This window comes from Mustelus asterias, chromosome 4 (genome assembly GCF_964213995.1).
Source record: "Mustelus asterias chromosome 4, sMusAst1.hap1.1, whole genome shotgun sequence".
NCBI lineage: Eukaryota > Metazoa > Chordata > Chondrichthyes > Carcharhiniformes > Triakidae > Mustelus > Mustelus asterias.
In genome coordinates this window covers 142,926,773-142,950,743 of record NC_135804.1, presented here as the reverse complement: position 1 = coordinate 142,950,743, position 23,971 = coordinate 142,926,773, and the positions used below count along the sequence as shown (strand labels likewise).

The 23,971-nt window shown below is 45.6% G+C and overlaps 1 protein-coding gene across 1 annotated transcript in view; it reads left to right on the top strand.

Moving 5' to 3' along the window:
• The window catches only part of LOC144493038 (phosphatidylinositol 3,4,5-trisphosphate 5-phosphatase 2A-like), a 135,674-nt gene that overhangs the window by 98,971 nt on the left and 12,732 nt on the right, over nucleotides 1–23,971 (top strand). Inside the window, exons 18-25 of the mRNA XM_078211851.1 lie at nucleotides 681–769; nucleotides 3,210–3,291; nucleotides 4,716–4,805; nucleotides 12,008–12,121; nucleotides 14,711–14,799; nucleotides 16,978–17,065; nucleotides 20,402–20,557; nucleotides 21,399–21,480. Coding sequence (XP_078067977.1) covers nucleotides 681–769; nucleotides 3,210–3,291; nucleotides 4,716–4,805; nucleotides 12,008–12,121; nucleotides 14,711–14,799; nucleotides 16,978–17,065; nucleotides 20,402–20,557; nucleotides 21,399–21,480 — 790 coding nt within the window. The remainder of the gene's footprint in view (nucleotides 1–680; nucleotides 770–3,209; nucleotides 3,292–4,715; nucleotides 4,806–12,007; nucleotides 12,122–14,710; nucleotides 14,800–16,977; nucleotides 17,066–20,401; nucleotides 20,558–21,398; nucleotides 21,481–23,971) is intronic.

Sequence of the window (23,971 nt, the reverse complement as noted above, 5' to 3'; positions counted from 1 at the left end):
CAGTGGTTAGCACTACTGCCTCACAGCGCCAGGGACCTGGGTTCAATTCCAGCCTTGGGTCACTGCCTATGTGGAGTTTGTAAATTTTCCCTTTACCTATGTGGGTTTACTCCGGGTGCTCTGGTTTCCTCCCACACTCCAAAGATGTGCAGGTTAGTTTGATTGTCCCTTGATGTCAGGGGGATAAGCATGGTAAATACGTAGGGTTATGGGCCATAGGGCCTGGGTGGGATTGTTGTCTGTGCAGGCTTGAAGGGCCGAATGGCCTCCTCCTTCACTGTGGGGATTCTATGATCCTATATTGATCATTGGAGAAGTGGAAAGATTGGCATAATGTATGTTATTTTACCACATGCAGTATATCCTTCACTGCATTGTGTGCTTTGGGCACTGATAATCTAAATACTATTACACTGGACATGATGATGACTGAAACAGAATTACCACAGGTGCTGGAAATCTGAAATAAAGAAAGGATTCGGAACACTCACAGGACAAGCAGCATTTTTTGGAGTGAGTAGGTTTAATGTTGAAGGTCTACGATCTTCCGAATTATGGTAGGGAAAAGCTAGCCTGTGATGAAGGGTCATAGAACTGAAACATTAACCCTCTCATACCTAAATACTGGACAAAGGCACCTGTGACATTGCGTTCCCAATCTTCTTTTCCACATCTGACAGATGAGGAAGAAATCACATTCCCTCCGACCTATCGATATGAACGAAACACCAGAGACATTTACTCATGGCAGAAGCACAAAACCACTGGGGTAAGTCATATCAGGTTGTTTATTTTCCTAATTTCCTCCCTCACACTCTTCTTTCTGCGCATTCACATTCATTCAGGTGGTAATCTAAAAGTGTGAGGAAAAGACTGACAAAGATAGAGGCAGCCAGAGGACAGCCATGCAAATAGGAATATCACATAGCGTAAGAAAGTAAGCGCTTGAGTTTGAGGAACAAAATTAGCCTCTGGCATTGCAGAGAATTGGCTGCAAACTCAGCATAATTCATTTATTTAATTATTTATTCATCTGTGGGACACGTGCGTCGTTGATTGGCCAGCATTTATTGCCCATCCTTTGTTGCCCTTGAGAAGGCGGTGGTGAGCTGCCTTCTTGAATCGCTGCAATCCATGTGCTGATGGCCCACAATGCCGTTAGGGAGGGAATTCCAGGATTTTGACCAACAACTGCAGAGGAACGGTGATATATTTCCAAGTCAGGACAGTGAGTGGCTTGGAGGGGAACTTGCAGGTGATTGCATTCCCATGTATCTGCTGCCCTTGTCCTTCTAGATGGAAGTGGTCAAGGATTTCAAAGGTGTTGTCTCAGGATCTTTGGTGAATTTCTGAAGTGTATCTTATAGATAGTACACACTGCTGCTACTGAGGGTCGGTGGTGGAGGGAGTGGATGTTTGTGGATGTGGTGGCAATCAAGTGGGGTGCTTTGCCCTGAACGGTGTTGAGTTTCTTGAATGTTGTTGGGAGCTGCACCCATCCAGGGAGGTGAAGAGTATTGCATCACACTCCTGACATGTGCCTTGTAGATGGTGGACAGGCTTTGGGAAGTCAGGAGGTGAGTTACTTGCCACAGTATTCCTAGCCTCTGACCTGCTCTCGTAGCCACTGTGTTTATGTGGTGAATGCTAAACGTTATGGACTATCAAATCCTTAGAAAGCACAGAGAGATTAGAAGGGGCATGAGGATGGGAAGTAGCAGTATTGATAAGGCGCTTAATGACAGCAGTAATAGGAAGGGATTCAAGCAGTGGTGATCACTATTGGTTAGGGTGAAGGAACTGCAAAGGATAAACAGCTCTGGTGGTTGTCCACACACCTCTTGACTGTAATGATGCAGTGGGGAATGTATACAGATGGAGATCTGATAAGCACGTGAAGATCACAATGTGCAGCGAATGGGATTTTAGCTTTCTCATTGAGTGAGCGTAACACAACGGTCAATTAGCGAGGGCAATGAATTCCTGAACATGCATTTGAGACAGTTTCCTCATGCCCCTTGCTCCCCCTCCTGCCAAACTGTTAGGAAACTGACGGGCACAGGTTCACGACTGACACTTCCACCCCATCTGATTTGACTTTGCATTCGAATCAATATTGTTTTCGAACTGACAACAGAAGAAATTTTATGAGATTCAATGATAAGCAATAAATCAGAATTAGTTACCAGTCTGTTAGTAGGGAAACATCTTGCATTTTAGTGCCCATAATATAATTAAAATTTGTATTAGTTTCAAAGGGAGGGTAGAAAGTCTCGAACAGGTTTTAAATATAAAGGAAGGCAACCTTTGGCAGAATAAGGAATGAATTATCCACAGTAGATTGATAGTGGACAAACCTGCAGACAAGCAGTATGTACCCCTGAAAGGCAAAGCGTGGGATTTTCCAGTCCCGCCTGCCACTGGGATCATCCGGTCCTGCCAAACGTTAATGGGCTGTTGGTTGGGCTGCCAAATCGCCCATAATGGGTCTCTCTAAGATGAGGCTGGAAAATCCTGGCCTAAAGTTCCACTTGTGTGGTTGAGCTACTACGGTCAATAAACAAAGACTGGAAGAATATAAAGGTAAAAGGTTTACACAAATGCAAGAAAAACATATCCAGCAAATTGTGAGACTTAGAGAAAAAAAATTACCTAAGAATTGAAATTATGGGTGAAAAGCATCTTGTGTCGGATATCAAAACTAACAGCAATGTTATTTAAAAGTCTATTAAGAGGAATAGAGTGGTGAAAAACTATTACAGGCAAGGCCATGATGGACAATAGGAAATGTCAGACCACAGGAGTTTCTGGGTTTTGCTCTCACAGTGCTAGAATAGAGAAAACCACCAGAAATAGAAAGGAACTGAAAACAAATTCAAAGGGAGGGGCGATGTATAATTAATATGAGTAAAACAGATGGCAATGGAGAAAATAATGGGACTTAAGACAAGAAAAACGCAAGCACCCGATGGTTTGCATCCAGAATTTTAGAATCGGTCAAGGGAAACACGGGTGCAATCTTAATTATTCCAAATCTCTCTATATCCTGGAATTGTGCTTTTTAATTAGAAGATTGCAAGCGTCACTTTGTAAATAAAGAAGGGAGGGTGGGAGAACCAAATAACTAACGACCCATCCATTTAACATCTGTTGACGAGATCATCAGGTTTATTAGTATTCATACCTTTGTTCTTTGTCGTTTATTATAGGTAAGAATAAATGTTCCTTCTTGGTGTGATAGGGTCCTGTGGAAATCTTACCCGGCAACATATAATCAGTGTACTTCATATGGTGGGTATATCCATTTTTTATCAATGATACAAATGGTGCCTTTGCAGCTTAGGGCAACAAAGCAAAGCTAGAAGGTCATTCCCATCCTGGTCAGGTATTCCTGAATTGGTGAACAAAGACGCGTCATCTGTTGGGGAGGATTTTCCAGCACCCATCCCCACCATCATTGTGTTTTCTGACAGTGGACGTGGTGGGACCTTCTAGTCCTGCCACTGTCCACAGCGTTTTACTTGCTTTGCCGACCTGCAAGGGGGGGGCGGTTACCACAGTTGGGACTGGAAGATCTCGCAGGCGGGATAAGCCGGAAAATTCATCTCATCGGAATTTTGGAAAATGTATTACGTTGATTTTCCAAATTTGAATAGTGCTGCTTCTCACTCCTAAATCAGCTGATACTGAGAAAATAGTCCCACAAGCTTCCCTCCATCCATTATGTATTACAAATAAACCTATTCATTGAATGTGGTTGCAGCTTGTCAGAACTTTTACAGTTTTGGCACTGAGGTCAATTATAAGGTGAATTGTTGAAATAATTGTGGATTTCCATCCAGCCTCTCACTGAGAAGTGAGCACTGTTTAAAATTTTCTCTTTTATTCGTTCACGGGATGTGGGTGTCGCTGGCTGGGCCAGTGTTTTCAGAGGGGATTTTCACAGTAACTTCATTGCGGTGTTAATGTAAGCCTACTTGTGACACTAATAAATAAACTTTAAACATTTATTGCTTATCCCTGAGGGCAGTTAAAAGTCAATCACATTGCTGTGGGTCTGGAATCACAAGTGGACCAGACCATGTAAGGATGACAGATTTCCTTGTCATAACCATTGCATCGCATTACCGCCCTGTATCTGACATTTGATGTCATTCCGTGATTGGACAAGGTTTTCTAAATAATCTTCAGTGTGTTAAAAATTATGCTGATAACCAATTTAATATTGTCAGTCACATTTGCAATTTGGTGCATTTGCATTTATTAGAAGCTACATACAATAATACACAGGGCCCTGTTCTTTGCAGACAGAAAGAACAAGTACATGCATTGCACCTGTTTCAGCGAAACAAAATAAGGGACAGCTATTCACTGGTTCATTCCTCAGAGCAATTCCTTGACCAATCAGAGTCAAGCTGTTTGGTTTAAATTCCAACAATGTTTGGCAGTTAACTGTCAGTCAACTGGTGCATTCTCCATGGCAATGCCCCCCCCCCCCAATCAGAGTCCATTTGCCAACCAAACAACATTCCCTTCTCATACAGTGTAAATTTATTGATTTCCTTTACTTTGTATTCTTGCACATGTCCTGATGAGTGCAAGGTGCAAAACTTTGACAGAAATATCTTTTTTTTTCAGGATTACTCAAGTTTCTGTATTACCAAATGACTTAATAATTCATTTCCACATGTTGATTCTCTTTTATTTTTCTGCAGGTTGCACGGATGATGTCATGACAAGTGACCACTCACCCATCTTTTCCACATTTGAAATTGGGGTAACTTCCCAGTTTGTGTCTAAAAAAGGTAAAAAGTGCCAAGTGATTCAGAGAACATGTTCACCAATGGGGGCTTCCTTAATATCTCTACAAGTGGAGTAGGACAGATAATGTAAAGAGTGAGTTGGTTGGGGGGTCTGGGTCACATTGTTGTGGGTTATGCTTTGGTCTTTCATCTGGGTACAAATCTAAATCGGAGTAATGGGATGAAAGATTCTTCAGCCTGAGGTAGCCTAGCACGAGTCCACAGGGGGAAAAAAGCCCACTAGTCATTACTTAAAGATTGGCATTGGCATATCAGAGAGATGGGGAATATGGAAATACTGCAATAGAGTATACTTTCTCCAATTGGCACATTGTTGTGGCAGTGCAGAGGGAGCCTTACTCTTCTCTGGCACCATGGCACTGACACCATGGCCTGGTGTCTTAGATCCTGAGGGGGGTCAAGAAGGTTGGTATAGTGCTCATGTGCCCCCCTGCCAGGTTCAAAAGGGAGGGTCCCCAAAGTTTCATGGGGGGCTATCTTACAGAAGCATACAAGATTATGAAGTGAATAGATAAGATTGAAGCAAGGAGGTTGTTTCCACTGGCAGGTGAAAGTAGAACCAGGGACATGGCCTCAAAGTAAGGGGGAGCAGATTTGGAACTGAGCTGAAGAGGAACTTCTTCACGCAAAGGGTTGTGAATCTGTGGAATTCCCTGCCCAGTGAAGCAGTTGAGGCTACCTCATTGAATGATTTTAAGGCAAGGATAGATAAATTTTTGAACAGTAAAGGAAGTAAGGGTTATGGTGAGCGGGTGGGTAAGTGGAGCTGAGTCCACGAAAGGATCAGCCATGATCTTATTGAATGGCGGAGCAGGCCCGAGGGGCCAGATGGCCTACTCCTGCTCCTTGTTCTTATGTCCATATGTTCTTGTGTTGGTTGGGCACAGGCTGGTGGCAAGGGGTTGACTTCAGCACTCTCCCTGGGATGGGGGTCTCACAGCTGGTGTGCCCCTTCTCGCCCTGGGAAAGTTGCTATTCAGTTTCAGGATGGTGAATCCAGACCCACCCTGGGGTAAAGTACTCATTATTGTTCCTGTCCTCTAACGCCATTCAAGTTCTCATGTCACTTAAATCTCCATGCCCCTGAACAGCTGGAAGGCTTCCAAATCCCAGCACATTCCGTTCAGCAGAAGGGATTCCTCTTTCTCTCTCTAGGAAGCTGCAGGTGTATGAAGATCCTTTACACTCCTCTGACTGACAGAAGCCACCAATTGTCACTGGGGTGGGGTGGCAGGGTGCGGGAGGGGGTGAAATTACCTTCTCCACAGCTCCTCACTTAGCCCCACTCTTTTTACACAGCATTTATTCAAGTCTCTGAGCCTTCATCAAAAGCTAAAAGCCTTTGAAATACCTTCAAACCCTCTGTGAACCTTTGCTTTCATTCAATTTCAGTCCAGTTCTTTTATCTTTCCTTTGACTGACAGCTTAATGGTTTTTACTCAGCATCCAGTCAGCTGTGTTTATTTACCTTTCCCTTCATGCTTGAATGCATCTCATGTACAACCCCACCCCCGCCTCCCATTGGTCATGACCAATATCAAAGCCGTCACGGTGCGGTTCCCGCTGAAGAGGCAGGTGAATAGCGGGAGGCGCTGAATGAGCTGTCCAGCTCTCTAGTGAGATTACAATAAGGGATTTTGCATAAATACCATGTTCCCGCCCACTCTGGGTGGGAAGTCAATTGGGGCAGGCGAGGCGGGCCGGGTGAATCCCAGACATGTTCACCCCCAGCGGGAATCCCCCGTTGAGAAGGGATTCACCAGCTGTGAGACCCTCATCCCGGGGGGAGTGCTGAAGTCAACTCCTTGCCCCAGCCTGAGCCCAACCAACATAAGAACATAAGAACAAGGAGCAGGAGTCGGCCATCTGGCCCCTCGAGTCTGCCCCGCCATTCAATAAGATCGTGGCTGATCTTTTCGTGGACTCAGCTCCACTTACCCGCCCGCTCACCATAACCCTTAATTCCTTTACTGTTCAAAAATCTATCTATCCTTGCCTTAAAAACAAGGTAGCCAGTTGAGGTAGCTTCAACTGCCCGATGCCCCATTCAGCGAGCGATCGTGATTCCCACCAGTGGCAAATGGGGCTGATGAATCTCCCCCGAAACAAAAGCAGAAAATGCTGGAAACAATTAATATCTCCACAGATGCAGCCAGATCTATGAGATTTTCTGGTATTTTATGTTTGTGTTTCAGGTTTCCAGCATCCACAGTATTTTGCTTTCATTTAAATGAACACACAACATGTTTACCCAATCCCTTAGGATGAATTGGTGCCTTAATTAATTATAAAACCACCATATATATCACCCCTACCATCATGTCCAATTAATAATAAGTGGGGTATGGGATCACTGCAGCCAGTCAGCCAGACCCTGGGGAGCGGGGGGGAGGGCGGGGGGGGGGGGGGGGGGGGGGGACAATGCAGTGCCAACTGTGGTTGTTGCCACAGGAGCAGCCATTCTCATTGTTGGGCCCTTCTGCCCCTCCCAAACTGGAGCCTGCCTGATGGCTCAGCGACTGCTGGTAAAATATGATTGGCAGTGGGAAGTGGCCCTTAACTTACCGCATAAGTGATTCAATTTTATTGTGGTGCAATGATGGGGCGCGGGGGGTAGCCGGCAGTGGGGAGGGGGAGGGGCTGTTCTCCACCTTCCATACTGCTGGTAAAATGGTGACAGGAAGGTGGCTCACACTCGATCCCGCCCTTTCATCATTATTTTACAGGATCCTCCTCCATGGCCTCCCAGTCCAACCCGAAAGGGTAAAACCCAAGCCATTGAGCACAGATCAGGAGAGGTTATATTACTGAGTACTCTATGCAGTTAGTATGAAACTGAGGGAAGGTATTATCATGCTTGGACAATACTGTGATGGTACTGTGCCTTTAAGAAATGTATTTGAGTCATGTTTCTGTGCAGGATTTTTTTAACAGTTTGTTCTAACATCGGTGTCATTTGGTCTGTAACCCACAGCCTCTGCTGTTACTGCAGCAGCATGATTGGTCTTAATTGCTTGAGTGTTTGTTTTAATCTAGACTAATTGTTTTAATCTAGACTAATGCTGTTCTTTTATATTAGTGTTTTCTTCTGGGGTTTTGCAGACTGGGGCTCGATTAGATTGATTGACAGTAAAATCATGTGACTGGGGAAGCTAGCTCACATAGAGAAATCAAGCTCAGTTTGCTTCTTGGGATCTTTCGAGAGTCATTGGATGGGATTTTATGGCCTCGCTCGGGCGAGACCAGAAATTCTCACCCTAGGTTAGAGGAGATTTCCGCTGTTGGACCTCTGCCCATGCCGATTCCATGGCAGGTGAGGTGGTAGAGTTCTGGCCACTGCCTTTTATCTCGCTCTGGGTTTTGAGACTGGGATCTGCCAGGAAATGAGTCTCTTTTTCTGAAATTCTGCTGTTTGGGGGTGGATCTTTCTCTGGAGGCTGCTGTATGAGAGGCAGAAGACGGGTGTCTCTCTGTATTTGTCCAGAGGGGTTAAAAGTCTGGAAACGTAGCACCCATGTGAGCATATCTGTTTTGTGCTGATTCTGAAGAGGAATGTATGTCTATGAGGATACTGTTTGCGTTAGAACGATTGAGTTGGATAGCTGTTGAGAATTATATTTTGTCATGTTTAAGTATTCTAATTGCTAAGAAATGTTAATTCTTTTTGTTATATTCAACTGTGTTCTTAAATAATGTTTGTTTCGATAAAAGCTTCCAAGTGGGTCAATTAAATCATACCTGGAGTGAACTATTGTATGCTCACCATAATGCCAAAATTAAAAAACGTTAGGCTAATTTCATAATATACCTTGGAAGTTTCTGACCTGGTCCCTAACAATACAGAGGTGAGCAACAAGGATGGTTGCAGGTATTGGACATCAAGTAATGAGAAAAAGTTAAAGGATATTAGGTTTGTCTTCCTTACAATGGAATTTACAAAGGTAGGAACGATTTTAAAGAAACATAAGTTAAAATTAGGAAATTATAATGAAATCAGAGAGGTCTCGAATTACTGAGAAATACTCAAGACAAAAATTATGAACAAAGAACAAAGAACAATACAGCACAGGAACAGGCCCTTCGGCCCTCCAAGCCCGCGCCGCTCCCCGGTCCAGGATTGAATCCTGAATCCAGGATCCCCGCCCAATTTTCCAGCCTATCTACATACCAATATCCTATCCACCGAGCTGTCCCTCACAGCTACGATGCTTTGTTCATCACAACCTAAAAGTGATGAAGTGACTATTAGAACATAGAACATAGAACATTACAGCGCAGAACAGGCCCTTCGGCCCACGATGTTGCACCGACCAGTTAAAAAAAAAAACTGTGACCCTCCAACCTAAACCAATTTCTTTTCGTCCATGAACCTATCTACGGATCTCTTAAACGCCCCCAAACTAGGCGCATTTACAACTGATGCTGGCAGGGCATTCCAATCCCTCACCACCCTCTGGGTAAAGAACCTACCCCTGACATCGGTTCTATAACTACCCCCCCTCAATTTAAAGCCATGCCCCCTCGTGCTGGATTTCTCCATCAGAGGAAAAAGGCTATCACTATCCACCCTATCTAAACCTCTAATCATCTTATATGTTTCAATAAGATCCCCTCTTCGCCGCCGCCTTTCCAGCGAAAACAATCCCAAATCCCTCAGCCTCTCCTCATAGGATCTCCCCTCCATACCAGGCAACATCCTGGTAAACCTCCTCTGCACCCTCTCCAAAGCCTCCACATCCTTCCTGTAATGTGGGGACCAGAACTGCACACAGTACTCCAAGTGCGGCCGCACCAGAGTTGTGTACAGTTGCAACATAACGCTACGACTCCTAAATTCAATCCCCCTACCAATAAACGCCAAGACACCATATGCCTTCTTAACAACCTTATCTACTTGATTCCCAACTTTCAGGGATCTATGCACACATACACCTAGATCCCTCTGCTCCTCCACACTATTCAAAGTCCTCCCGTTAGCCCTATACTCAACACATCTGTTATTCCTACCAAAGTGAATTACCTCACACTTCTCCGCATTAAACTCCATCCGCCACCTCTCGGCCCAACTTTGCAACCTGTCTAAGTCTTCCTGCAAACTACGACACCCTTCCTCACTGTCTACCACACCACCGACTTTGGTGTCATCAGCAAATTTGCTAATCCACCCAACTATACCCTCACCCAGATCATTAATAAATATTACAAACAGCAGTGGCCCCAAAACAGATCCCTGAGGTACACCACTTGTAACCGCACTCCATGATGAATATTTACTATCAACCACCACCCTCTGTTTCCTATCCGCTAGCCAATTCCTGATCCAATTTCCTAGATCACCCCCAATCCCATACATCTGCATTTTCTGCAGAAGCCTACCATGGTGAACCTTATCAAACGCCTTACTAAAATCCATATATACCACGTCCACTGCCTTGCCCCCATCCACCTCCTTGGTCACTTTCTCAAAAAACTCAATAAGGTTAGTAAGGCACGACCTACCTGCCACAAAACCATGCTGACTATCACCTATCAATTCATTACTCTCCAAATAACTATAAATCCTATCCCTTATAATTTTTTCCAACATCTTGCCGACAACAGAAGTGAGACTCACCGGTCTATAATTCCCGGGGAAGTCTCTGTTCCCCTTCTTAAACAATGGGACAACATTCGCTAACCTCCAATCTTCTGGTACTATACCAGAGGCCAACGACGACCTGAAGATCAGAGCCAGAGGCTCTGCAATCACTTCTCTTGCCTCCCAGAGAATCCTTGGATAAATCCCATCCGGACCAGGGGATTTATCTATTTTCAGACCCTCCAGAATATCCTGCACATCCTCCTTATCAACTGTAATACTGTCTATTCTACTCCCCTGCAACCCAGTGTCCTCCTCAGCTATATTCATGTCCCCTTGCGTGAACACCGAAGAGAAATATTGGTTCAATGCTTCACCAATCTCCTCCGGTTCCACACATAACTTCCCTCTGCCATCTATAACTGGCCCTAAACTTGCCCTAACCAACCTTCTGTTCTTGACATACCTATAGAACGCCTTAGGATTCTCTTTAACCCTATCCGCCAAAGTCTTCTCATGTCCCCTTTTAGCCCTTCTAAGCTCGCTCTTCAACTCCCTCTTAGCCAATCTAAAGCTTTCTAGTGCACTACCCGAGTGCTCACGTCTCATCCGAACATAAGCCTCCTTTTTCTTTTTAACCAACAAAGAAACTTTTTTGGTGCACCACGGTTCCCTAGCCCTACCAATTCCTCCTTGCCTGACAGGGACATACCTATCACAGACTCGCAGTAGCTGCTCCTTGAAAAAACTCCACATGTCGGACGTTCCCAGTCCCTGTAATCTCCTAGTCCAACCTATGTTTCCTAATTCTCTCCTAATAGCCTCATAATTACCCTTCCCCCAGCTAAAACCACTGGCCCGAGGTTCATGCCTATCCCTTTCCATCACTAAGGTGAACGTAACCGAATTGTGGTCACTATCACCAAAATGCACACCAACTTCCAAGTCTAGCACCTGGTCTGGCTCATTTCCCAGCACCAGATCCAATATAGCCTCCAATATTAGATTTGGTTCTGCAGAAACAGAGGAATGAATAATATGAAGAGTAGATGGCGATTAACGATCCATGAGAAGAGTTAATATTGCTGAGTTAAATAGACTTTTATATTTCCCGAAACCTCTTACTTTTTAATTCTATATCTGACCATCGTAATCTTCGTCCAGAATTACATAATGCTGGTATTGGCCAAGATTTTCCAGCCTTTCCCACGGGCTCGCATTTCCAGTCCCACTGACCCCAACGGCATAGGGCGTGAACACCAGGAAAACCCATTGACAGCGGCGGGACTGTAAGATCCCACAACCGGCAAACGGCGGATCACCTCTGCCCCCGTAAAACACACCGCAGGGCTGTGCAGAAAATCCCACCCGTTGTTTCATTTTCCAGCACTTTCCTGTCATGACATGCATCGACTTGGTGGGCATAATCACGCACACACACACACACACACACACACACACACTCCATGATGCCTATTTTTTAAGGCTAGTATGTATATGATATGGTATAAGCTTGTGTACTAGTGAGTTTGTGTTAGAGCAAGTAATTGTTACTGTTGAGATTTCTTCATGATCAGTGAGTTTTATTTATTCTTGTTGTGTGCAGGACCCTGTAACAGCTATGGACTGGCATGCATTGAGTTTGAAATGATCGAAGCCATCGTGAAGACAACATGCAAAACCAAATTTTTCATTGAATTTCATTCCAGCTGTTTGGAAGGTTTGGGTGCATTTAATACTCACATTTCAGCCAATTTACAGGACCATGTCATCCATTTAAGCGTCCCCAGTGGCTCAGTAGTTGACTTCAGCAACCACTGTGATACAGAACCCCACACACATAGAATCATAGATCATAGAATCACTACAGTGCAGAAGGAGGCCATTCGGCCCATCGAGTCTGCACTGACCACAATCCCATCCAGACCCTATCCTCACAACCCCATGCATTTACCCTAGCTAGTCCCCCTGACACTAAGGGAAAATTTAGCGTGGCCAATCCACCTGACCCGCACATCTTTGGACTGTGGGAGAAAACCGGAGCACCCGGAGAAAACCCACGCAGACACGGGGAGAACGTGCAAACTCCACACAGACAGTGGTCCAAACCGGGAATCGAACCTGGGTCCCTGGTGCTGTGAGGCAGCAGTGCTAACCACTGTGTCACCGTCCACCCTCACTGTGCCACCATGCTGCCCTCAAAGACATATGATTCATGCTTGGTTTATGGTAAACTATCTGAGTCCAGGGTCACTATAATTGGCCTGAATGCCTCTGGACAGAGGGAAAATTTTCTATCAGTTTTTTTACCCAATTGATTACTTTCCACCACTGTTTGCTACCCAATGAGGCGTGTTGGTGAAGAACCTCAGGTAAAAGCAAAGGTGTGACAAAGTGGAAGGTGGGACAGAGTGAATAGTCAGAAGCGTTTTCCCAGGGCAGAAGAATCAATTGCCAAGGGACAGAGGTTTAAGGTGCGAGGGGCAAGGTTTAAAGGAGATGTAAGAGGCAAGTTTTTTACACAGAGGGTGGTGGATGCCTGGAACTCGCTGCCGGGGGAGGTAGTGGAAGCAGATATGATAGTGAGTTTTAAGGAGCGCCTTGATAAATACATGAATAGGATGGGAATAGAGGGATATGGTCCCCGGAAGGGTAGGGGGTTTTAGTTCAGTTGGGCAGCATGGTGGGTGCAGGCTTTGCAGGGAGGGGGGGGTGGGGGGGTGCGAAGGGCCGGTTCCTGTGCTGTAATTTTCTTTGTTCTTTGCAGGGGGGAGGGTGCTGGGGGAGCGGGGTTTGAGGAAGAGTCGAGGATGGGTTCCTCGTTGAAAGACATTCAGTGCCTGATCAAGGGACTTGGGAAGGGACCAGCTGCTAAGAGCCACCCCCTCCCCTTACAAGTGGCACCCCCTCATCCCTTCTCCACAACAGCTACCATGACACCCCCATTCCCACCTGCCATCACTCACCTTTGACATGGGATCCAGCAATGATGTTAGGCCTTCGATGGGTGTCACACTGCAAAAGCTGCAGCCTCCCTGGTGACACTCAATAAAGGTATAGTCCTCTGGTCTGTAGCGCTCATTGGGCGGGATATCTGCCCCCCTTCCTCCCACCCACCCCACTCCCAGGGTCATTCATCTGGGGAAGGCCAGCTGCTGTCCAATTAAGTGCCTGATTGACACTTCATATTTGTGGGCCTTCTCTGAAAGAGTCACTGTGGGATGCTTGCTAGTTTTCCAGAACTCCATCATCTCAATGCTGCCCTTGGTGAGTGAGAGAGACAGTGAAGGGGGAAGAGGTGGGTGGGGGGGGGGGGGGGAAAGGGGCGCGCATAGGGGAGGTGTGGCAGGGGGGATTAGTGAGTGGGCCGCAGAAAAGTGCAGGCCACAAGCAGCCTGAGGAACATGTAATGAGTGCCGCTGTACCTTGTGCACGACTCGTTACCAATTAATTAAAGTTCCCTGCATAACAAATTAGATTGTCTTTTAATTAAGTCTCTTGTCTAAATTGATTCTTGCTTTAAAGTCAGTCTCAATTCAACTGTTCAGTGGACTACGCATCTAAATTGACTTATAAAGAAAATCAATAGCAGTGTAAGATCAGGAGACAGTTTGTTTAACCCTTTCCTTACAGTAGGTTTCTGTCCATCTCTTCCATTCTGTTGTTCTCACAGCATCATTGAGTTCTGGATTTAACACAAATTGAAGCAACCAGAAAAGAATCCATACAGTCGTATGAAAGAGCAATTTGTTCTGTATCAGGTTTAGAATCATTATTGTGGCATACTTTTTTACCCGGAGGGCAGTGAGGGTCTGGAATGCGCTGCATGGGAGGGTGGTGGAGGTGGGATGCCTCACATCCTTTAAAAAGTACCTGGATGAGTACTTGGCACATCATGGCCTTCAAGGCTACGGGTCAAGTGCTGGCAGGTGGGATTAGGTGGGCAGGTCAGGACATTTCATTCGTCGGTGCAGACTCGATGGGCCGAAGGGCTTCTTCTGCGCTGTAGTATTCTGTGTCTGTTTGTCTCAGTGCGTCAGTGAAATTATTCTTATGTAACAGTGACAGTTCTCATTGGACGAAATCATGTCCCAAGATCTTTAAAAACCTGACTCTGCCATTTAAATGCACCTGAAGTGACTGCAGTAAAGAGATGCACGCATGAGTAATTAGCGTGTTATGTGCATGTGTAGAATCCCTCTTTGCAGCTTCATAGCAAAGCTCTTCCACAGCCAATTAGCCTAACAGAAAAACATGCAAAGTCTTTTAATAATGTGCACTTTTCCAAAATTTGACTTTGTCTCGGCAGAATTTAAGAAAAGTTTGGATAATGGTACCCAGTTCTGCATTAAACATGGATTCCTGAGAGTTGAATGGGCCGCCCATCAGTTGCCAATGGTAGGTGATGGCATTCGTCTCATGGAAATTATAACGAACCGGAAATGCAACAAAACAATCAATTATTGTAAACTCGACAGGGTTTAAGAGCAGAGAATGTTGGAAAAACTCCGCAGGGCTGGCAGCACCTGTAGAGAGAGAAAACAGAGTTAATGTTTCGAGTCTGCATGACTCTTGTTCAGCGCTGAAGAGAGGGAAAAATAATTATGGATGATATACTGTGCAAGAAGGGAGGGAGCGGGTTGGGGAGTATTGGGGTTAGCTGAAACAGAGTAGAAGGTCAGTGATTGATGGGAACGAGGTGAGATAGCGATAAAGAGGGAGCAAAACTTAAGGACAAGTGACAGATGGCCCAGTGGGGAAGGTTTAGGACAAAAATATTTGGGATATGTATAAACGGGGTTAGATGGAGGAGAAAGGTCACAGTCTAAAGCTGTTGAACTCAATATGAATCCTGAAGGTTGTAAAGTGCCCATTTGGAAGATGAGGTGCTGCTCCTCCAGTTTGCATTGGGCTTCACTGGAGCATTGCAGCAGGCCAAGGACGGACATGTGGGCATGGGAGCAAGGTGCTGAGTTGGAATGGCAAGCAACAGGAAGGTCGGGGGTCATGTTTGTGGACGGAGCGAAGGTGTTCAGCAAAGTAGTCACCCAGTCTGCATTTAGTTCTCCTCAGTACAGAGGAGACCACAGCTGTGAATGTGGTACACGGGGTGGGGGGGGCGGGGGGGGGGGGGGGGGGGGGGGGGCGTGGGGGGGAGGGGGAGCGGTATGGGGGGGGACCCAAGCCAGAGCTTGCTAGAGGAACCACAAATGGCTTTCAGTTGTAATCTGGAGAAGGATAAAACCAGCCAGACTCTTACTCCTGATTCATCAACAGTGGCTTCTACCAGAAGAATTAAGATAGGAAAACCACTCTTCCATTTTCCGACCCGACTAGCCCAGTTTCAGGCTGGTCACCTGGGAATTTTAATTCGCAAAAAGCGAGACTGGGAAAAAGCAATTGGCTGCTATGTTTAACAATAAGCTGGCCTCATGCAAGAGTGAACATACTTTGCATTCATGTACTCCAGCACAAATTGATCTCAGATTTAACTTTGCCCTTTAACCTTTTTAAAAATAGTTCACTCCATTTAATTGTGACCTGGGAGGCACGTCAGAGCCTGAGGTAAACAGAATATTAGCATGATTTGGGTGAACCTAGAATTGTCACGTTGTATCAAAATTGCTGCAGATCGCGGCTTAATGGATTTAATCATCAACTGGTGGTCATTTCTTGCAACATGGGGGCTGACAGTCGACAGGATGGGGCAATGAAATGTCAGGCCCATAGAATGCTCAGTGCACACTATGCACCAGTGCCTGCTGGTGCACAGGAGCTTCAAGGAAGCCTTTCGTTGTGTTTGAAACTCATTATGGCTCCAGTTGCCTTAAATTACCTGGCAATTTAGCTAATTCCCACTATTTGGTGGAGAGACATGGAGTTGGGGGGGGGGGGGGGGGGGAAGTTGCGGGGGTGGAGGGTGGGGGTGCACGGTTGGAGGAGGGGGGGGGGTGCGGCCATAGGCGTGGTGGGGGGGTGAAGCAGGGGAATGGGAAAATTCCACTGTTATTAGTCTTTTTGAAACCAGCTACCGAAGCTATGTTTTGGCCAGGAGGTCTTGCTGAATGATATTTTTCTGGCTAATGCGACCAAAATGTCTACAGCAGCAGTCAGTCAAAGATTCCAGGGATTAGGTGATAGACAGGTTTGATTAAATGTAAGATAAATTTGTGCTGGAGTATATGGTAACGTATTTCATTGAGGACACTCGAATCAGGTATAGCACAAACTTGATGCAGAGTAAAATTGTTCTGTCAAGTACACGTGGATGAGATGTGGGTTAGATGCAGAATAGTATCCCCTTTACTGGGACAAGTCTATTTCTGTTAACATCAATAGAATTCAAAATCTTTCCAATTCATCAAGGCCCTTTAGAAATTATAGAATGCAAAACCATGCACGGTATTTAAATTCTGACTCCACTTTTTGACTTTTAATGAAAGGCTGATAGAGACAGGGACTTAGACACTGACTCAAAGCAAAGCCAGTCTAAATCCCAGACAATCTGTCATGACTATTGTAACCTCATTGAACTCTTTGCCATGTCTCACTGTTCACTGTTGATATTTTTAATAGCTCTCTCCAATTCTGTCTGATATTGAATACTTGCAAGACCAACACCTCCTGCTAACCATCAAATCCACAGATGGATATGAATCCTATGGTAAGTTAAAGACAAGTTATCTTTCCAAAAGCAGAAAGGTTAAATATGATAAAGATATTTGGGAAAGCACAAAAAATGGAGAGGTAGCAAATCATAAAAGGGGTGTATATTAACTCCAGGAGTTGGCTGTGAAGGAACCGTGCTTCTATTGCACAAATGAATAACCAGGAGCCTGTAGTCAACGCAACAGGTCCCAATTGGGACTAAAAGGTCAATGGGCCCTCTCAGAGTCTTGCTTTATTTAGGGCTGGGTATACAAGCTCCATCTGATTGACTTATTACCAATCCCCAGGGAGTTCATATTCAGTAAGGTCAACTGGGAGGTCAATTAATGATTCCCCATGCAGATCATGGGAGTTTTCACAGGATGAAATTGTTTATGGTCTGTTTGCAGAGGCAGTAAGGTGCACAAACAATGGAACTGGTAGGCCCGAGACTTGCCTGAAATGAGGCCTTAGGCACTATTGTAATAACTGACTGAGCTGCTATTGTACCTCGCTCATCCATTGTAAGGTTTCCAATTTGTGGTCAGCAACAGCCCTGGTGGTTGTGGGGCAGGAGACGGGGCGCTGGGGGTCAGGCAATACAACAAGGGGCCAATCATGAACAGGCAGTAACTTTCAGGTAAAATGAGGTGGAAAGTGCCGTTGACCAGAAAGTCCGGAAGATGTGCTGGTTAGGTGCATGCTAAATTCTCCCTCAGTGTACACGGACAGGCTCCAGAGTGTGGTGACTAGGGGATTTTCACAATGACTTCACTGAAGTGTTAATGTAAGCCTACTTGTGGCACTAATAAATAATCTTAAACTGAATTCTTAACTGACCCATTGGACTCTGCTTGTCATGAATCTCTCATCTGTTTGCATTAGGGGCCATATAGCTAACTGGATTCAGGCACAATAATCAATAGAAGTGGGAGCTTGTTGCTACATTATGCACCCATTAGTGTCCTTTCTCCTTCAAGTCCAAAGATGTGCGGGTTAGGTTGATTGGCCAGGTTAAAAATTGGCCCTTAGAGTCCTGAGATGCGTAGGTTAGAGGGATTAGCAGGTAAATATGTGGGGATAGGGCCTGGGTGGGATTGTGGTCGGTGCAGACTCGATGGGCCGAATGGCCTCCTTCTGCACTGTAGGGTTTCTATGATTTCTATGATAAGTGAAAGCGGCAACAACAACACCAACATTATGTCCCATGCTCTACTGTGTTGAAGTTACACTTGAGATTCAACAAATATTTTGTAGGGTGGTATATAGAATGTCTACAGTGCAGAAGGCCATTTGGCCCATTGAGCCTGTACTGACCACAATCTCGCCCAGGCCCTATTCCCGTAACCCCACACATTTACCCTCTTAATCCCCCTGACACTAGGGTCAATTTAGCATGGCCAGTCAACCTAACCCGCACATCTTTGGACTGTGGGGGGAAACTGGAGCACTGTGGTTTCTACATGCTCTGTGAATATTCTATTTCTATCACCACTGTGCCATCATGCTGCCCTACACACTGTCACCTCCATTCAAGGATGAACAGCCCCACTCTCTCTTTGACATTCTATCCTGCAAGAAGAGCTATCAGTCCTGTGACCCAGCTCCTCTCTACCTCTCGGTCTGCGTGTTTCTCTTATGTCTTGGTTCTACAGAGCAATTTTACAAATCTGCATTGCTCGTGGGGAGCTCTGCTCAACAAAGATCATGATGTGGAGATGCCGGCGTTGGACTGGGGTAAACACAGTAAGAAGTTTAACAACACCAGGTTAAAGTCCAACAGGTTTATTTGGTAGCAAAAGCCACACAAGCTTTCGAGGCTCTGAGCCCCTTCTTCAGGTGAGTGGGAATTCTGTTCACAAACAGAACTTATAAGACACAGACTCAATTTACATGAATAATGGTTGGAATGCGAATACTTACAACTAATCCAGTCTTTAAGAAACAAAACAATGGGAGTGGAGAGAGCATCAAGACAGGCTAAAAAGATGTGTATTGTCTCCAGACAAGACAGCCAGTGAAACTCTGCAGGTCCACGCAACTCCCACAGTTGCGTGGACCTGCAGAGTTTCACTGGCTGTCTTGTCTGGAGACAATACACATCTTTTTAGCCTGTCTTGATGCTCTCTCCACTCCCATTGTTTTGTTTCTTAAAGACTGGATTAGTTGTAAGTATTCGCATTCCAACCATTATTCATGTAAATTGAGTCTGTGTCTTATAAGTTCTGTTTGTGAACAGAATTCCCACTCACCTGAAGAAGGGGCTCAGAGCCTCGAAAGCTTGTGTGGCTTTTGCTACCAAATAAACCTGTTGGACTTTAACCTGGTGTTGTTAAACAACAAAGATCCACAGAGTAGAAACTGGGCTCTGTTGCTCCCTCTTGTGGGGGTAAGATGGATGAAACGGAGGTGAATTCCAAGGACCGACTTTGTGCATATCACGGCAGCTTGAAAGACATCTGACTCAATATTGATTTGTGGCATTTTTCAGGCATCTAAAACAGGCATTGGGCTCCTTGTACAGACTGGTAAGGAGCCTAGAATCTCTTTTTGGAGCCGAGTGGGAAATTCAGTTGGCCTGAGCTGAACAAGCAGGAATTAGGGTGCACATTCTGCACAGTGACCATTTCAGACACACTTCATGAAATCTACGCCTCCCCTTTAAAATCAAGGCCAAAGTATCTGCTGCAGAGATACCTCTAACCTGTAGTTCTCAATCAAAACATTGACTCAAATGTAACGAAAGGTCTGATAACTGTACATAAATCTCTCGTAATGCGATGTAAGAGCATACATTAATCCATCAGACATAGGAGCAGAAATAGGCCACTCGGCCCATCGAGTCTGCTCTGCCATTCAATCATGGCTGATATTTTTCTCATCCCCATTCTCCTGCTTTGCCCCATAATCCCTGATACCCTTATTAATCAAGAACCTATCCATCTCTGTCTTAAAGACATTCAATGACCTAGCATCCACAGCTTTCTGCGGCAAAGAGTTCCACAGATTCACCACTCTCTGGCTGAAGAAATATCTCCTCATCTCTGTTTTAAAGGAGTGTCCCTTTAGCCTGAGGTTGTGCCCACTGGTTCTAGTTTTTCCTAAGAGTGGAAACATCCTCTCCACGTCTACTCTATCCAGGCCTCGCAGTATCCTGTAAGTTTCAATAAGATCCCCCCCTCATCCTTCTAAACTCCAATGAGTACACAGCCAGAGTCCTCAACCGTTCCTCATACAACAAACTCTTCATTCCAGGGATCATTCTTGTGAACCTCCTCAGGAGAATCCAACAGCTCATATTTTCAGGAGGCTTGCAACCTGACCTCTGTGCATTCCCGTTTCCTATTTGCAGGAGAGTGCTGTGTTGCTCTGAAGCCCCTGATTGGTAACACACCACAGAGATTTGAAACGGGTCTGTCCCACCTGGGTGATGAGTCAGGATCTATCCGTGTAACGATGAGGGTTGTCGTTCCTGCTGAACGCAAGCGAACTCGGGAACGTCTTTACGGTGAGTTCCTCAGTGTAGTGCGTCACTGAGATTTTTGGCTACTTCAGTGAAATGATAGCAATTGCCATCTGTACATTCATTTCTTTGTGTTAATGTCTCAAAATCCAATGAATCATCTGCACAATGAACAATAATTAGGCAGCTGACCTGCTTAAAAAAAATCCACCAATTTGTCCTGGAGGTGATGTTCCTAATTATCTCTGCCTCCTTATATTCATGCTAAGAATGGCCTCTCAGCCAATGGTGGGCGATTACAAGTGTGAACATAGTAGTGCTGCTAGTCGTTACCCCAGTAATGTCACCCTCAAATCCTTCCTTCCAAAATAGGATCCTCTTATTCCCAATTTGGATTTGAGCACACAGATAATCATAGAATCCCTACAGTGCAGGAGGGGGCCGTTCGGCCCATCAAGCCTGCACCGACAACAATCCCACCCAGGCCCTTTCCTCGTACTCCCATGTCTTTACCCTACTAAATCCCCTGACACTAAGGGGCAATTGAGCATGGCCAATCCACCTAATCCATACATCATTGGAAAGTGGGGGGAAACCGGAGCACCCGGAGGAAGCCCACGCAGACAATGGGAGAACGTGCAAACTCCACACAAACAGTCACCCGAGGCTGGAATTAAACCCTGGTCCTTGGCGCTGAGAGGCAGCAGTGCTAACCACTGTGCCACCGTGCTGCCCGCATAATATCCAGCCACAAAATATCAGCAAAGTTTTGTTTCTGTAAATTTTCATAGATTGAGAACAAGGATAGGGTTATTCCAACAGCTTTCCCAAAGACTTGTTACTGTCTTCACAACCTATTGATATTTCTTCTCATAATTTGTAATAGAATGGATCAGTTCAGAAAGAGATGGAAACCGATTCCCAAAGGATAAATCCGTATCTTCCAAACCGATGCAGGAGTACGCTGGGTAAGCTGCTTGCTTTGTGGGATCAGTGTTGGAAGGGAGATTTATAGTGACTTGCATGTTGTCCTTTTCAGTTCAAAACTAAACGTGGCAGGGGTCCGGTGTGGTTGAGGGCAACGCGGTTTGCAAAATAGTGCAAATTATGAGGAAAAATATGATTTTCTTTTCTTTTAATGGAGGTCATGTGGTGCAGTGGGTCATGACCCCGCCTCAGCCAGAAGTATCAGGTTTGAACCTCACTGCAGGACTTGATAGCCAAGGAAGGTGTGTTCGTAATGTGGCCATGTAGGTTGACTATCAACCTAGAAATCCTTCCAATATACCCACGGTTATCAGTAAGAGTGGGAGACTCTCCTAATCAGCCACACTTGACGTGGAGTAGCATTCCCCCCCCCCCCCCCCTCCCCCTCAAGCGGTCTCTGGCTTCAGGGTGGTGACCTCGAATCATAGAATCCTGCAGAGCAGAAGGAGGCCATTTGGCCCATCGAGTCTGCACCGACCACAATCCCAGCCAGGCCCTATCCCCATAACCCGCACCTACCCCAGCTAGTCCCCTTGACAATGGTGGGCAATTTAGCAAGACCGATCCACCTAACCCGCATATCTTTGGATTGTGGGAGGAAACTGGAGCATCCGGAGAAAACTCACGTAGGCACGGGGAGTAAAGTAAAAAGTAAAGTTTATTTATTAGTCAAAAGTAAGGCTTACTGCACTGAAGTTACTGTGAAATTCCCCTAGTCACCACAGTCCGGTGCCCATTTGGGTTAATGCACCTGACCAGCACGTCTTTCAGAATGTGGGAGGAAACCGGAGCACCCGGAGGAAACCCATGCAGACACGGGAAGAATGTGCAAATTTCACACAGACAGTGATCCAAGCCGGGAATCGAACCCAAGACCCCGACGTTGTGGGGCAGCAGTGCTAACCACTGTGCCACCATGCCGCCCCAGGAAATTCAAGACACGAGCATCCACTTCATCTGCTTCATGCCTCTCTAGATGCTGAAAGCCTTCTCAGTCTATCTCATATATCCATAGCCAGTTTTGCAGCTAGTCCCTCATTCTGGGCATAGTTTCACAGCATGTTCGTGCCATCTGGATAACACATGGAAAAGCAGCTATTGCTTATGTAACACCCAGGTGCTGAGCATCTGCAGGCTATTTGGTGACAGCGTCAACATCAGCAAAGCCCAATTCTGTCCATACCCAGTATTCTAAAGTTGCCAACTGTGATTAAATGTATTCCTGGAAGTTTCATAGAACCCTACAATGTAGAAGGAGGCCATTCAGCCCATTGAATCTGCACCAACCACAATCCCACCCAGGCCCTATCCCCATAACCCCCTGTATTTACCCTAGCTAGTTCCCCTGACACTAAGGGTCAGTTTAGTACGGCCAATCAACCTAACCCGCACATCTTTGGACTGTGGGAGGAAACCAGAGCACCCGGAGGAAACTCACGCAGACACGGGGAGAATGTGCAAACTCCACACAGAGTGACCCAAGCCAGGAATCGAACCTGGGTCCCTGGTGCTGTGAGGCAGCAGTGCTAACCACTGTGCCACTGTGCCACCCCGTTTCATCCCATGAGTCACTCCCAGGTTCCTGCTAATAGTCGGCCAACACATCCATCCTTGTGACATGCTGCCTTCCTACATCAATAGGAAAGCAAAAGGGCCCATGAGCTAACTGGATGATGGTTGACTTGATTTTGATTTGATTTATTATTGTCACATGTATTAACATACAGTGAAAGTATTGTTTCTTGACCGCTATGCAGACAAAACATACCATTCATAGAGAAGGAAATGAGAGAGTGCAGAATGTAGTGTTACAGTCATAGCTGGGGAGAAATTTGAACTTAATGCGAAGTAAGTCCATTCAAAAGTCTGACAGCAGCAGGGAAGAAGCTGTTCTTGCATCGGTTGGTACGTGACCTCAGACTTTTGTATCTTTTTCCCGACGGAAGAAGGTGGAGGAGAGAATGTCCAGGGTGCGTGGGGTCCTTAATTATGCTGGCTGCTTTGCCGAGGCAGCGGGAAGTATAGACAAGGTCAATGGATGGGAGGCTGATTTGCATGATGAATTGGGCCAAATGGCTTTTTTCCCCCAATTTTCAATATTTTATATATGATGTTTTTTTAAAAAATGGTCAAAGGAAATGACAAAAGAATTATTTTTGAATGATTTTTATTTAGGATTGCACACACGTTGTTCTTCAATTCCTGCAGACTCCCGGCGAATCCTGGAGGTTTGAAAACTCTACAATATTCCCACGTGGACACTCTCTCCAGCAGGAGTTAGGCGCAGGAACCCCAACCGCCATTTCTCTCTCCCTTTCCCACCACAGAGACATCCAGGCTATTTGCAGTTGGCTTTATCCTGCTCGGATGACATCAAACCGCTCAGTCGAAGCCAGGAATTAAATAGAGCTTTGTTTTTGTTGCACTGAGAAATATAAGAGCTTATGGGAGAATCCTGAGGGATCTTGTGAG